At 32.0% G+C, this 17,343-nt stretch overlaps 1 protein-coding gene across 1 annotated transcript in view; it reads right to left on the bottom strand.

Moving 5' to 3' along the window:
• The window catches only part of ATR (ATR serine/threonine kinase), a 117,259-nt gene that overhangs the window by 44,884 nt on the left and 55,032 nt on the right, over positions 1–17,343 (bottom strand). Inside the window, exons 22-28 of the mRNA XM_063113819.1 lie at positions 15,325–15,531; positions 14,761–14,874; positions 11,513–11,628; positions 8,342–8,462; positions 6,630–6,767; positions 4,690–4,900; positions 2,085–2,263 (exon numbers count right to left, since the gene is read on the bottom strand). Of these exons, the coding sequence (XP_062969889.1) occupies positions 2,085–2,263; positions 4,690–4,900; positions 6,630–6,767; positions 8,342–8,462; positions 11,513–11,628; positions 14,761–14,874; positions 15,325–15,531 (1,086 nt within the window). The remainder of the gene's footprint in view (positions 1–2,084; positions 2,264–4,689; positions 4,901–6,629; positions 6,768–8,341; positions 8,463–11,512; positions 11,629–14,760; positions 14,875–15,324; positions 15,532–17,343) is intronic.

Genomic DNA, 17,343 nt, shown 5'->3' with positions numbered 1-17,343 from the left:
TTATTGAATTTTAAAATTTCAATAAGCATTTTAATATAATAGGGTACTTCAAAAGTTCATGAAAAGATTCTCATTATCTTTTAATTCCATTTTTCCACAAACTTTTTGAAGTACCCTCATATTGGTACTGAAATGCTTTCAAGAAAACCAAAATATCAATCTAGGCTCAAAGGAGATTGAGGCTAAAGACAAAAATTTGGGAAGTAATTAGCACAAAGGCATTCTTTAAAGATGGGAAGGTTACAATGACCTAGGAAATAAATAGAGAAAGAGAAGGAAAAAATGCTGAGAATAGAGTTTCTACATTTATCGGCAAAGAAAAGCTAGCAAATGAAACTGAGAGAAGAAACTAGAAAAGGTGGAAGATACCTAGAGAGTGAAGCCATGGGAGAAAAACAAATGTCTTAATGAAAAAGAAGCGGTCAAATGATACTGTGAGGTTAAGAAAACAAGAACTAGGAAATATTTATTAGATTTGGTAACATGGAGGCCACTGATTTTCTTAGCAAGAATAGTGTCAAGAGGAAAGAAAAAGAGAAGTCTTGTTGGAATGTGCAAAGGGTGAACGGAAGCAATGTAAGATCAAGGGACTTATAAAAAATTAGGAGACACCAGAGCATATCTAAGTGCTCTATATACTCTGGGTCAGGAAGAGAAATTAATGATGCTAGAGAAACAAAGAATATTTGATGGAGTGAAATCCTTGAAATCAAGAACAAGCAGAAGGATTGAATTTTGACAGGAAAGGATTCTTAGGAATAACAGAAGAGAAGAAAAAGAATATGGTGCAGATGTCACACATTTGCAGGTTTGGTAAACATTTGGCTTTTATTTCCTTAATGAATGATGAAGCAAGATCATCGTTGAGACTGAGGTAGAAGGGAAATGAAGAGAAGGTAAGAAACAGCCATCTTGAAGAGTGGTAAAGTAGGCTTACTAGAGAAACACAGAAGTTCTAAAGGCAGTGTTAAGGAGTTCTGCATTGTTACAAATGTTTGAGAACATGAAAAGTGAAACATCATAAAACCCATTGTGTAATTTTTCTCCAGCAATGTTCAACTGTTTACATGGTTGGAGTTTAACAAAATGGGTACAACACAGTGGTAGAAAGAGAAAGGAGCTGGGCAACTGTGTAAGGAGAAGATTTCAACAACAAACCACAGAACCAAAATTAGACAAAGAGGAACACAAAGACAGGAAAGGGCTAATATTTATCTTAAGACAACTACTAATCTTCCAGTTTGTTTACCATACTTTGCTTTTTGACCCAAAAAAGCCCTCAAATATTGATCTCTTATTTAATCCTATTGTGTTAGCTCTACCTACCCTTATTTTCTTTTCTTCCCTACACCATCATAATATTACCACCTAAACCATTATTTCACCAGTATTCTCATGCCCAATACCTGACATAGCCAGTACATCCCCTTACTCACCCACCCCCAAATTCAGGCCCACACTTTTCATAAGAAAGATAGCAATGCCTTGAATCATAGCCCTTCAAACTTTTCCTGCACAACTTCTACAGGCATTTAACTAAAATGTCATTGTGATTGTTAACACTTCCCTAGTTCACACCCTCTGAGAAGCTTGGGCAACTTAAAAGGACCTCTATGATTTGTGATCTTTCCTTTGTCTAAATGTCTATCTTTCTTCTGCCATTCCGAAACTGACACTTTACTTTTTAGTATACACCATGTTTTTTACTAACTCTATAGGGATGCCTCTGCTTAGAATGTCTTGCCTCCCTAACTATCTATCACTCACTCATTAAGACTTCATCACCAAGAATCCATTTCTGACCCCTGGCTTAGCCAGTCCCATATCCCATCCAACCCCAAATAGAGGATGAGTTAAATGTCCTTTCTCAGGGCATATCTACATCACTGTACTTAAGAAATTATACCTAACTGATGTTTATCTCTTCCCCAATAATCTGTAAGCTTCTAAAGTGCTTACAAGTATCTAGTACCTATTCACAGCATTTAAAACACTCAATAATTAAATGCTCAGTAAAATGAATATAACTATAAAAACTGGCAATATTAATTTTCATTACTAAATTCACTATATTAACTTCAAACCTGTAAAAATCCAAGATGCTCTTGAATATTTTGCTTCTTTTCTGTGATAAATGATTCAAAGTGCATTACAGCTCGTGTGTATGCTTTGGAGCGAAAGGAAGCTACTGCGAGAGTATCCTGAGGTATGAGGTCTAGAAAACGAGTTACACTCCGATAGTCTTCATAATCCACAGTAGGTACTAGGTTATATAGAAAAAATATTGAGTGATTAAAAACTTATAAGATGAAATTTTAAAAGTGTCAATTTAAGTATTTAAGTTCAATTTATTTCATTAAATAAATTACACTAAATATATTATGGTATCATATTTAGGACATAACTAAGAATGGGATGATTGCTTAGAGGGTTTTGCTCCAACTCTACCATTATAACTTATCTTACTTTGGACAGTCATTTAACTTATTGAGCCTCTGTTTCTTCATCTGCAAAAGGCAAATATTAGTATCTGTCTTGCCTTCTTTACAATGTTGTTGTGAGGATTAAATGTAAATCTATTATTAAAAGTTAAAAAGATATAAAGTTGATACAAAAGACATAGGATGAGTTGTTATTTATTATTGATGACTATAAAAATACTTATAGAGTGTAGCTATTTAGTAGGGAAAAAAGAGACTTATGGAAGTACCTACCCTTCTTTTTCATTTTTAAAGTTTAGAACTCTTTGTTATCAACCTATTTTTTTCTGTGTTGCCATGTATACAATATCATTTATTAAAATGGACATTTAAAGTAAAAGTGCCTTCCAAGTACTTTAGGATAGTTTTTCAAGAGTCTAAGAAAAGACATAAGTTAATAACTTCTATGTGATGACAGTCCAGTTTATGAATTTTTATTTAAAACTTCTAAATTTTAATAATGATTTGTAACAGCATATGGAAAACCAGAAACAAATAAATCTCTTCAAAATTTAAATAATTAAGGTAGTACATTTAAAAGGAACCACATTAAAAATAGGTTGATTAGTTCTATCAAAATTTGTAGATTTATGAGAAATGTTAAAGGTATTACACTGTCAAACTATTATAATGTTATTCTTTTTGGTTTTTGTTTTTGGTGGCTGGACAGTTACAGGGATCAAACCCTGGACCTTGGTGTTATCAGCAACATGCTCTAACCAACTGAGCTAATCAGCCAGCCCCACAAATACTCATAAAAGCTAGAATTTTAATTGTAGTGTTAGTGAAAATGGTGATAACAGAGTTAGTGTTTGGTTTTACAGTATGATTTTCACATGCAGAAATAAAAACAAACATTAATTTAACTTAATGGAAGATACATTAATAATTAGCCATATTCCAGAGAAAAACATTTTCCCATACAATTATTTGCAAGTCCAGAAAATTTAGAAAAATAATAAACTATTGTGCTTAACAACAGGAATGTATGTGCTTTCACAAGTATATGGACAGTAAGAGGGAAATTCTCACATATTGAGAACTATGTAAATAAAAGCAAAAGCCTCTTGAAGAATTTTTAGTTAACTTTTTCAATTAGCCCCAAAGTCTAGGGGGAAAAACATGTGGTATCCATGAGAATGGCTGAGTTACAAAGTAGCAGAAGGATTATAACCATCTACTTACTGTAAGAAAGAAAAAAAAAAAAAGGTTCAAAGAAAATAAGAATATCCATTACTGTGATGAGTATAATTCTTCTCACCAAATGCTTATATCATAGGGGGAAGGTAGCAGGTGTCATTTTTAACTCTAAGAAGATTCTTCTTTTAGTCATATTAGTGGAAGTTGTAATATCACAGGAAGAAAAAATAGTACAATAGTAGGTATAGCAGGGTATAGTATAGTAATGCATAGTAAGCCTGGAGAGCCTGCTGGATACCAAACACTACCAGAGAAAGGTAAATAAATAAATAAATAAATAAATAAAAAGAGCTTCTCTATAGGCCATGAATTAAATAAAATTAAAATCTCCTTTGAAATTTAAAACTTAATTGTCAAGACTGCAAAGAATATTTCACAAGTGAAAATGGACAAAGAACACTTAGAATATACACACACACACACACTACACTGAGGGGACATGAAGTAAATGAGTTAACAACCAGAGGCAGGCTAATAACATTAACATCGCATTTATTTCACACTTTACAATTTATATATGTATCATCTCATTTAATACTCACAACAATCTTCTAAGGGAAATAATATTTATCCCATTTTACACAAAGAAAAATTAGATATGTGGCTAGTCCAGGTAGAAGAACTTAAAAGAGGTCTTATGACTATAAATTCACTGCTTTTTTTCAATGAAAAGCCCACACTATCACCCATTTTTAAAAAGCACACAAATGGGTCTTTTTATTACTGACCAGCCACCAAAAAAACAAAAACAAAACAGGTCTTTTTTTTTTTTTTTTTTGTCTTTTCCGTGACCGGCACTCAGCCAGTGAGTGCACCGGCCATTCCTACATAGGATCCGAACCCGCGACGGGAGCGTCGCTGCGCTCCCAGCGCCACACTCTCCCGAGGGCGCCACGGGCTCGGCCCCAAAACAGGTCTTTTTAAAGCTAATACGTAAATTACAGAACTGATATGGATAGAGCTAACCGGTAAATATTTAAAAGAAAAAATAAACAAAATTATAACTCACCCATTGAATCTACTTTATCTCTATTTGATTTGCTCTGTGGAAATTTCTCAGTATTCAATGCCTGAAATTTGTGCCTTGCCCATTGCGTGAGATGGTCAAGCATGGAGAACACAGTCTGCGTACTGAGTTGACACAGATCGGATGCACTGTCGTGGGTACTTGTGGTATGCTGATCGTCATGTTTTAGAACTGCCATAATTTCTGCATAAACCTAAGAGAACTCATTTTATGGTTAATAAAATGTCTATATAATATCATTTTACTATTATCTGACATATAAGACTAACCATTCTAAGGCAACAATTTCCAAAAGAAAAAAAACACAATAGTTTAATAATAAATTATAATTCCTTTTTTAAATCTATAATTAAACCAATCAAATATTACTCTAAAAAAATCTGTTAAAGAGTCACTAAAGAAATACAAAAATAAATATTTTAAAAACATCTAGATTATTCAATAAATGATAATAAACTATTTGTTAACTAATGTAAAAAAACAGTAATATCTCACACTAGCTGCAGAAATTAATTTCAGAGTAACTGAAGGGCTAAATGTAAAAATAGAAGGATTAAAAGAAAATGTAGGAAAATATGTTCATGACATTGAATAAGAGAAGGCACCACATAAAAGGCTTAAAATTCAAAACTATAAAAGATTTATAAATTTGGCATTTATATTTAAAATTTCTAAATGGCAAAAGGCATAAAGGTTAAAAATAAAACCACTAAATGGGAAAGATTTTTGCAAAATATAACTGGCAAAACTGATATCCAGAATATATACAGAACTTCTACCAATTAATTAAAAGACACACACACACGCCACACACGTTAAATAGGCAAAGAGTAAACATACAATTCACAGAAAAGTAATCCAAATGACCAATGAATATAACCTTACTAGTAATAATAAAAATGCAATTTAAAACAATAAGGTCTCTTTTTATTTTTTTAACCATTATGTTGCCTAAAATTTAAATGTTTGAAAATATCAAATATTGGCAAGTGTGTGGTAAATGCATACAATCATGAATTGCTGATAGAACTGCAAATCAGCATAAACAATTTTGTAGTCTCTAATAAAATTTTAAATGCATATATCATATAACCTAACAGTTCTACTTTTCAGTATTTATCCTAGACATATATAAACAAACACTTTCACAGGTAAATATTGCCATGATGCTCACTGTAGCACTGTTTGTAAAGTGAAGAATTGGAGTCTAAATAATCATTACCATGGCAATAATTGAGTAAGCTATGGTATAACTACACGATGAAAGGATTACACTATGCAGTACTTAAAAAAAAGGGAGGCTCTCTATACAGTGGTAAATGAAGAAAACAAGTAAGTTGCTGAACAATACCTACAACAGGATACTATCATAAAAAAAACAAACAGAACTAATTGCATTAAAAAAAAAGGCCGGGAAAAAGTACACATCATGTTAATAATAGTGATGACATCTGGGGATGTAGAATTAGGACCACTAGTCAAATGGTGCACTTTGACATACTTGTATAATTTGGATTTTACCTTAAGAACATAGTAATAGGCTACTTATACTATTAAAAATAATCATTAAAAAAAGTTTTATATGTATGTGGTTTAAAAAGTCAAACTCTACAAAATAGTATAAAATGAAAAGTAAAATATTTGCTTTTCCCTACCCTAATCCACAGTACTATTTCCCAGGAAAAACCATCTCAAAATGTTGTATGTATATGTAGGCATATATATAATATGTACTTTCTAGTTTTCTATAATAAGCATTGCATAATTGTTTGAGAAATTAATGTTTACAAAGGATTCTGTATGCTTTTAGACATGTACATGAACATACATAGCCATACTAATATGTAGCCTTTCTAATACTAATTACATTGGAGAAACTAAATTTCTCATGTTCAGGCACCAAATAAAATGATATCTCTCACCTCTTGCTGATCTTCTTGATTACAACCCAATAAGACATACACTAGAATATGTGGAAGAAGATAGATGGTCACCTTGAAATCATGCTTCATCATAATGTTACAGCAGGTGAAGATTTTACTGGCAAGATCATGTCGAACCTGTAAACTCAAATGGTTTAGGAAGAAAAAGTAGTTTTATACATTTTATTCTATTCACTGAATGTCAAAAAGTTAACATATGAGGTAACTTATCATGGCAGAGTTGGTATTCTCTTATGGACAGAGGCATGTACATTCAAGCAAGGAGGATTTCAGATCACCACCTCTCTGGTCAAGTTAAATATCCCCAAGTGAGTGAACTACTGAGACCCTTACAACAATGTAGACTGACCTGGCCTGCCAACTAGCTCTGCAGTCTCCTGGTCTTTATGGTTCATTTTTCAATGTTTCATGTTTTGTTACAGATTAATTTTCCTAATTATAGTATATTTTCCTTAGCTAACATAAAATTTAGTGTATTAATTCCCTGAGCACACAGACGAGTGAAGTATGCTCTGGGCCAGCACATTAAGTATGAGATTCACATTTTAAATAAGTAGTAAACAATTACGATCCACTATAGGAAGAAAGTTAAAAAAAGAAAATTAAATTACTTGGGTATACATATTTCAAAACAGCATGTTGTATACCATAAATATATACAAGTTCTATTTGTCAATTTAAAAAAATTAAATTACTTGGGGTTAAAGTTAAATTTTATTGGTATGACCTAACCTTCACTTTATGAACATTACTGAACTCTTTTAAAGGATTTTTTTCCTTCAAGTATAAAAACTTCACTTAAAACAAAATAAAAAAACTAAATTAAAGATTATGGAACTGGAGGTAACAGTATTTTACATTTCACATGTTACATTTTCAATGTGTTCATAAAAAAATTAGAGAAAATCTCTTGAAATGACCAGGTACAAATTATTATAATGCAAATTATTATAATGATATTTTCAAACACTAAAAAACAGAAGTGTGAATTAAAAACAAAAGTTGTGAATTTTAAATATGCCTTAAACGTTTTCTTAGAACATGGAGCACCTTTTCATTTGTTAGGCATAAAAACATTTCACATTAGGGAAACATCAGAATCACACCTCTGTTTTTCCATGAAATTTCATTTTAAAATATCTTTATTTATATTTTAGAGAAAGTTCAGATGATGTACCTTCTTTTAGAAGTGCCACTAAAGGATAATATATCTTTATATTACATAAAAAAATCTTTTTGTTATGTGAAACACTCTGAAATAGCATATATCTTTTTATTAAACAGTATTATAATGTGAAATGAACAGAAATAATGTAATAGACATTTAAAAAACACATTAAGACCATGGTTATTTAATTGATAAAACACAATTACCTCTTCACCCACAAACTATTATTAGTAACAAAAGAGAAATTGCTACTCTTTATTTTCTATTTACTTTTTCTGAGGGGGCAGCTGGCCACTATGGGGAGCCAAACCCATGACCTTGGTGTTATAAGGCTATGCTCTAAACAACTGAGCTAACAAGCCAGTCTGTTATTCTCTATTAGTAAACATTTTCTCCAAAAAATTTCTATCATCATCAGTACAAATATTTCAATGCCTATTATGTGTGCTATACATTCAGATAGATATTCTGGTTTCTTTTAGAACTTCTGTTCAATTAACAAATTCTGAACAGAGTCTCTTACCTTTGTTATAAGATAACCTGCCCAAGATGCTGACCATTCTGCAAAGTTATTTCCTAATTTACTTAGGTAAATTGGCTTCTTTACTCCAGACCAATCTGTTGACTTCTGAGAACTCTTATACCTGTAATTTTGAAAATTTGTTTATTAAAACATATATAAGCATATATCCATCTGTTTAGAACTTTAGTAAAAAAAGTATAAGAAATGATATCAACTTCTTCACTAAGTACTCCAGTATCGCCTTGCCTTTACTGAAGTCTGGACAAAGACACTGCTTTTCCAGTATCCTTCTTAAGGATGGGGTGGGTGGTCATTCTTGCACACCCCAAGTATTTCTAAGGGTTTCAATCTGCCTTCTCCTCTTCCTCAGATCCTTCTAACTCCATTCTTGTGTAAGAAAGACCTGTTCCCTTGAAGTTCAAGCCACCCAGGTATACCTTCTCTATTCATCCTCATTACAGGCATCTACCAAACTTGTTGATTACCAAACTCATTGATAACTTTACATATTGCTCAGTTTTCTTTCTTCCCCAACCCAAGTTTTATTATCAATCCTGCGTGACTTCAATGTCTGGCTGGACCACTTAAACTCAAAACTCCTCAATGATTTTCTCCTCCACTCAATTATTACAACTCCCTTTCTAATACAAATAATTTTTTTGCTTCCAAAATCAACTATTTAGACACCTCATTCTATGGGCAGTTTCCTAAATTTCTAGTTCTTTCACCCAGTTATTCCAACACATTTGCTCTCTCTCATTGAGATCTTCTGTCCCCTGACACTTCTAAACTCTCCTGATCGATGATACCCTCTTTTCTTCTTTTTCTAACCAACTTAGACTCTAGGATCCTTCACTTCTAGCATTCTCTTGGTAATATCTTTTACCTACTCCATTGTCATGCTGTCTTCGCTACCTATACCCATCTGCCAACCTCCCAACATTGGATCAATCTAAATGTCTGCCTTTACTGAAATGATATGCAGGCCACTACACTGATAGAGGAAAATCACTAACCTGCTTATGAGATTAGTACTAATATATATTCTTAGTCTTCAATGAAAGTAGACCTTTATGTTGCCCAGAAATCCTTCTAAGTTTTCCTTATTAGCTTCTCCTCTGTTTTCCACAGTGGCTATTTCAAATCATCACCACTCTCCTTAAATCACCTAAACCAACTCCATTGCCACTTTCAGCCAATGATCTCATTTTCTATACCTCCTACCTCATAGAGAAAAAAAGAAACCATTGCTTCCCATAATCAAACCTGTAAATTTGGCTAGGCTCCATCCATCGTTTTATTTTTACTATTATTACTTATTATTGTTATTATTTTTTGCTGCTGGCCAGTATAGGAATTGAACACTGGACCTTGGTGTTATCAGCATCACCCTCCAACCAACCGAGCAATCCAGCCAGTTCTAACCATCATTTTATCTTTCCATATGACAAAGAAAGAAATCTCATTCCCCCTAGGTTTAATTCCCCATCAGGGCCATGGCATTCCCATTCTGGATGCTCCTCAGGGTCTGTATTATATTATCACTTCTCTCTTCCATTACTTCAACATGACCCTTTCCATTTGGTCTTCACCATAAATATTTCAATATGTTCAAATAGCTCTCATCTTACAACTATATGTGTAAAATTTTTTGAGGAGACTGGGCTCCTTTTCAGTCATCTACATAAGGTTAGGAAACGACAAATATAATAAATGCCTTATACTCAAGGTCTTCAGCAAACATTATAGATTTCACTGTATTCCAAGTTTCTAAAAGTTGAAAAATCTAATAATTTCTGTTAGCCATCACACTAAACCAGGGAAGACAATCCAAATCCCTATTTTGAATCATCACAGGTCTAATTCTCTAGATAATTTTATCACGTTTTACAGTGAACTTAGCTAGAAAGCTACTGATACTGGGATAAAAGCCAGGTTCTGCCTTGTCAGATCCTGCTCTTTTCTCCTGAAGTGACTTCTATGGCAATTTCGAACTAGTTGATCAATCTGGTTTTAAAAATTAAATCTCCCAAATATAGTCATCATTTAATTCAGGTTTAGTGGTTGCATATAAATAGCTCAATTGAAAAAAAAATTAAAAGGAGAACATATGGTAGATAAATCTCCTAACTCTCACCACTGAAGAATCTGAAAGGTTTCTCTAAACTCTCAGATCTAAAAGTAGATCATCAGAATGCTTTGCTTTGCTAAGATCACTCTTATAAATGACCACTTAAAAGTTGCTTCTTATGAAAGAACAACAAGACATAGGTCTATGTGACTCCAAAGGCCATTAACTTTCTGGTAGAACACAGAAATTCTTAAGCATCTTTACGTGCTATATAAAATTTAGAATAAAGAAATGGGGGAAGTGTGGAGTCCTCAAAAATGAAAAAAAAATTTTTAACTTTAGACTTTTACTTTATATTAATAAATCATATATTTAATAATGCTGGTTGTGAGAAATAAAATGATGTTTGAAAGATTTCTAAGTGTAAAAAATTATCTAGCAAATAAATATGCACACCTCAGGGCTTTTATAAGGAATTTTACTACATGTCTAGGCACTTCGCTAAGGCTCAAAGAGTAATTCATCTGAGATCTTGTATCTAATAAGCCTGTGACCTAGATCACCTAAAATAATAGATTCCAACTAAAATAATTTAGTCTTTTATAAATTTTACTCAGTTTTGACAAAGTTATTTAAATTGAAGAAAAGATTAGAAAATAGTTTTTTAAAAAACAAAAGCAGAAAACATATTTATGAGGAGAAACTGGTAGAAATGAAAATCGCTCACTGGAATTACTAAAGACTTTGGTAGCAGCTTTAAACTCTTAAATTTCTATATTAATTACAACTATCAAAAGTTTCAACTCATATTCAACTTGAAGTCAATTCTTTCAAATACAGGTGACAGCTGAATTTTTTTAAAAAAATCAACCCTTTAACTTCAATGAATTTATCTAAATACTTAAAGTTATAGATTTTAACCCAATGAGCAGATTGTACTTCTAATTTTGACAAGATTATAAACATAAATCATGGTGGAAATACTTATAAGAATATCCTAAAAATACTTTGAATGTTAAAAAACTACATCAAAAATAACATTAATTCTATAAAGTTAAATCAATTTTATGAAAATAGTTTAAGTGAGTCTATATACATACCTAGTATTTAGATGAGGTTCTAGTATTTCCCGAACATGCTCAGGAAATCTCCTCCACAATTGGTGACCTGGGCCGTCAGTCTGCATCTCTCTACAGTCATAAATGGAAAGTAACTCCTACAAATATATATTTTACATTTGTAAGTCCACAGTGAAACAGACAAACCTTTATATTCATCAATGTTCTACATATTATAGTTATTCAAACACACAGAAAAAAATTTTTAAAATTTTGTAGCTGTGAACTTCCTTAGGACATTTATTTCAATTCCTAGAACCATTTAGGTAACTTAGCTAAGGTTGCAAAACTTGGCACTACTTGAATATGAAGCCAGCTTGTGTTCTATGTATAATATGCATTGAAATATAAGATTAGGAGCTATTTGGAGGAAAAAATAGAATTTTCTTTATTTGTAGAAGTATAATCCTTAGAATTTGATCTTTTCTTAATTATATTGAAAGCAACAATAAATCCGAAACAGTACAAAAACTCAAAACATCTCAAATTCAGATATAAGATACCAAACTTAAAATTGCATCTGAAAATAGGATGCAAGTGTTAAATCCAATTTACTTACCATTCAAGCCCAGAGATTAAATGGTATATTATATTTTCCTAAAAATAAAACAAGTGGAATTCTATAGATGAAGAAAAAAATCTTTGTCTCCAATATTAATCTTCAAAATGGGACAAATATGTTAGGGTATTATATTTTCCATCAATGATTACTCTTTATTTCTTATTCTACTGAAAATGAGCATATGCAATAGATGCTTTCCTAATATTTATAAACATAAACACCATCTGGAAAAATCTGTACTTTATACTTATACGTAGTCTTTTTTAATAAAAGTAAGCAAGTATATAAAAAGTTTAAATAAGGAAATATTCAAACTCCACTTTCATTTAACTTTAAAATGTTATTAAAATTGTGTTTGAGGGCCGAGCCCGTGGCGCACTCGGGAGAGTGCGGCGCTGGGAGCGCGGCAAAGCTCCCGCCGTGGGTTCGGAACCTATATAGGAATGGCCGGTGCACTCACTGGCTGAGCACCGGTCACGAAAAAGACAAAAAATTGTGTTTGAAGCCAGCTTTTTTCCCATGTTCGGCAAAGTCACTCTAACAGAAGCCTTCTTTACCTCTAATAACAAACTTACTAATCAGCGATTCTCTTTTTGATTTCAGAATCATTTACATGCTTAAAAATACTAATACTCTTATAGTGGTAGGTCTTGCTTCATATTTCACTGAGAAAACAGAAACAATCAGAAGAGACCTCCACAACTTCAACCCTCATATCTATCCAAACCTGGCAATATCAATTAACAGTGCCCATATGATCTGCTTTCTCTCCTTTTCCTATAGTTATCCTTGTTTTTAATTAAGCCTACCCTTTCTATCTGTACACTATATTCCATATCTCTTTGCCTATTTAAAATATTATTACATCAATTTACTCCTACATCATCACTTTTCTCCTCTCTCAGGAACTGTTTCCAAGAAACACAGAATCATACTGCTATTTTTCCCATCTTTATACCCTTGATTTCTCCCCAGCTACTATCCCATTCTTGTGCTCTCCTTGATAGCAATGCTCCTCAAAAAATTTTCTGTAATTTCTCTAATTCCTCTCTTCATGCATGTTCTTAAAAAGATTCTAATAAAGTTTTAAATACTCCACTGAAATTGTTCTTGTCAAGGTTCCCCATGACCTCTGTGTTACTATATAGCGAATAAGTCAATACTTAATCCTTAGATTATTATACTTATAATCAGCATTTATTACAGTAGATCACTCCTTATTTCTTGAAACATTTTCTTGTTTTCTAGAACACCACAGTCTACTACCTTCCTTACTGGCAGCTACTTTTCCGTCGTCTCTGTTGTTCCCCCCTCCTCTTCTCACTGACCTCTTATTGTCCAGGGCTCAATTACTATAACTTTTTTTACCTATACTTCCTCCTTTGATCATCTCATCTAGACTCACAGTTTGAAATACCATCTCTACAATGAAAACCTCCAAATTAATATCCATAACTCAGACCTTTCATCATGAATTCCAGACCTCAATATCTAACAAAACACAAAAACTTTCAATGGAAAAAATAACTCAAATAGGGGCAAAGAAAGTCAAACTAAAAAATATACTTATGACACGTATGATAGACAGAAAGTTAATTTCCATTATATCTGAATAGGTCTTAAATATGAATAAAAAATACACCAACAGCAAGAGAAAAATGGGAAAAGATTATCTAGAACAAACTCACAAAGAGCAATAAATACATAAAGGACGTTACAACATTCTCATAATAAAACAAATGCAAATTAAAATGAAACAGTATCATTCTTCATCAGTCATATTGGCAAAGATTTAAAATTTTGATAGGGCCAACCCATGGATCACTTGGGAGAGTGTACCACAAGGCCACAGGTTTGGATCCTATATAGGGATGGCTGGTTGGCTCACTTGGGAGAGGGTAGTGCTGACAACACCAAGTCAAGGGTTAGGATCCCCTTACTGGCCATTTTTTAAATAAATAAAAATATATAAAACTTTGATAAAATTCAGGGCTGTCAAGGGAATATAAACTGGTGAATTTTCAGGGGATAAAATCTATTAAATGTAAACTCTGTACTTGCTCTGAGACAGATTTTAATTTCCAGATATTTATACTACTGATACATTCACTTAAGTGCTCAGAAATAAAAGTATGTTCCCTGAATCATTCTTTGGAAAAGCAAAACAATGAACACATCCTAAATTGTCTTAAATAAATTTCTTAAATAAATTGTGATACACCCATTTGAATATTATTCAATCACTGAAAAGAATAAATTAGAGATATGAGAGTACTTCAAAATTTCATGGAAAAGTAGAACTAAAACATAATATGAATCTTCCCACGAACTTTCTGAAGTACCCTTGTATATGTACTACTAACATGGAAAGTTACCCAAGATAGACTGTTAAACATAAAATCAAATTAAAGAACATCATAAAGAACATCATATTAGATCTCACTGTTTGGTGAAGATATATATTTGTATATACACATAAAATTTTGAAAGTACTTATAATAATCTCTGAAGAGGGTATACTGTATTTTCTAAAATCTTTACCATGAATTTGCACTACTTTTATAATAAAAGTATTAGTTAAAAGAAATAAGTTTCACAGTATAAAATTTACAACTTTCTTACAAGAATTCAATAAGGTAAAGCCAGTAATGCCTTTACGCACTCCTACCTGAATGGCATAAGCAGCTGAATCTTGAGCTCTGCTGTTATCTGCATACGCCAGGTAAGCTCTTGTTAACTCCATCAATAATCCATAGGCAAAGTTTGAATCTTCTACTCCAGTCTCAATTAAAAAAAAAAATTTAAGGATAATTGGTATAAATTTTCTTAAGGTGTACTATGCCTTCCATGGTGAATTTAACTTAGTTGCCTAAGTGAATTTAACTTAGAAAAGGAAAAGGACAATGAGGTTCAAGCCAACTTTAGTACCAAGTTTAAAATATAAGCTGTACCAAAGAAATTTGTACAAGCAAAATCTAAAGCTTTTTAGGCTATTTCTTTTTTTTTTTTTTTTTTTGTCTTTTTCGTGACCAGTACTCAGCCAGTGAGTGTACCGGCCATTCCTATATAGGATCCGAACCCGCGGCGGGAAATAAACTCTGAAATTACCTAAATTATCTGGCTGAGATCAAGTTGTCACTAAGGATGACCTGAATAGTTCTTCATAAACGGAATATATAAAGCTCAACAGAACGGAGAACTCTTCTCATCATTACGAATTACCATTACTTACCACAAATGTAAAATCTTTTCCTTGGGTTTCAGTTGTTGAGAAATCTAATCGACCTGGATCTATCGCCCCCAACTCCCCTAAACATTCCCCACAGAGCAAACGAGCTTGAGAGTTTGCATCCTGGCAACCTTTCAAAAGCACTGTCACCAATTGGGAGATAACAGGTTCCACTGTTTCACTATCTGTTGCATATTTTATCAGTTTTTCCTAAAACAAAAATAAAAAATTTATACATAACTTCTACAAACTAATATATTTTCCTAAACTAGAAACCTTAAAAATATTAATAAATATCTAACATAAAAATTGACAAAATTATATTTTTATATCTGCAATCTTTTTACCTAGTTTTTTTATGAATTCACATAATATAGTTCACAGTATGTTCTGCAGAATTAGAATCTTTAAGTGTGTTTGAAAGTCTTAATTATTAATCCATTAAACAAACAGTTACTATGTACTATTACATCAGTATGCCAAAATTTTTAAGACATAGTCTTATCCCAATGTGTTCGCTAACGGGAAAACAAACAGAAATAACTAAAATATCATATGATATGTCCAATAACAAATATATTTACAGGGTAAAGAAACAATGAAATGAAAAAGAACAGAGTAACTTTTCAAGGATAGTGGACTGACATTTCAGTAGAGAAGTCCAAAAGGAACAACAATTAGTTAAAACAAGAATGAAAAAGGTATAAAAACTAGTAGAGAAGGAGGAAAAGATACTAAAAAACAGTGTTCTGTGGGGATAGAAAAAAGAGAGGTAGGAGAAAAGAGGTAGACTTGAAAAATACGTTGGTTCAGGCAATCTTTTTTCATCTACCTCCTGAGGATGCTATAAGAATAAAAACTATTCTCAAACAAGTAAAGATTTAGATATTGTACTTATGTGATCACTTTAGAACTACTTCATTTACATTATTTTCTTTCTAGCAAAAGTAAAGCATATAAGAGCACCTTAAACCACGTTGTAACTGTGACTCAAATTAGAGTAAAACAATTCAAAAAATAAATATAAACACAATTAGTCTTATCTAGAATCTTTAACAGTCTTTTTATAAAATAACATTGCAGGCTAATTCAGGCACATACCTAAAAAATTGAACTAGTAATTATTAAAAAGTAAAACTCATATAAAAAAATCATGAACATTTCTTCACTTGCTAAAAATAGAAAGAAAGTAAAAGTACACTTTAGCTGGCAAAGATAAATGAAGTTCATACAAGTTAAAGGCAATACATATTCTAAAACACAAAACAAATGGGGAATTTAAAAAATATACTTATCTCCTAAGTGCTCAAAAATATTTTCACTTTATTTCACTTCTAGGTTAAAGTGAATTTTATTTTTCAGCAAAAAATATTGAATTGCAAAAGAATTTTTAAAATGAGTATGTTCAATGCACCTATTTAGATAGGCTTTTAACATAAGAATCTAATTTTATCTTTTTCCAAATGACTAACCAGTTGACAGAGGAAAAAAAAATCAAGTTTGCCCCAATTATTTGAAATGTCACTTTTATCATATACTAAATGTCCATATATGTACTTGGGTCTATTTCTGGACCTCCTATTCTTTCCCCCTGGCCTGTCTGTTTATTCATGTGCCAGTATCTCTTTGTTATAACAATAGAGGCTACAGAGTACATTACTTTCTGGTAGGACTATTATACTCTCATAAATGTTTCATTTTATTTTTTTCATTTTCCTAGCTATTTTACATGTTTTTTTCCATATGAACTTTAGTATTAATAACTTGCTAGTTTAAAAAAAAACTTGTTGGCATTTTTTTGGATTGCATTAAATTTATATGTTAATCTAGGGAGAATTAAAATCTTTATAATAGATCTAGGGAGAAAAATCATATCATTATTTCCATAGATGCTGAAATAGCCTTTGACAACTTTTATCAGTGTTCAGCTACATATAAACTGGCCCTAGTTTCCATTTATCTTATGTTACCATAACCATAATATTGAGTCGGCCAACCCAATACTAAAGGATGCTTTTCCAT

The sequence above is a fragment of the Cynocephalus volans genome, chromosome 11 (assembly GCF_027409185.1).
Source record: "Cynocephalus volans isolate mCynVol1 chromosome 11, mCynVol1.pri, whole genome shotgun sequence".
NCBI classification, from domain to species: domain Eukaryota; kingdom Metazoa; phylum Chordata; class Mammalia; order Dermoptera; family Cynocephalidae; genus Cynocephalus; species Cynocephalus volans.
This window is presented reverse-complemented; position numbering and strand designations above follow the sequence as displayed.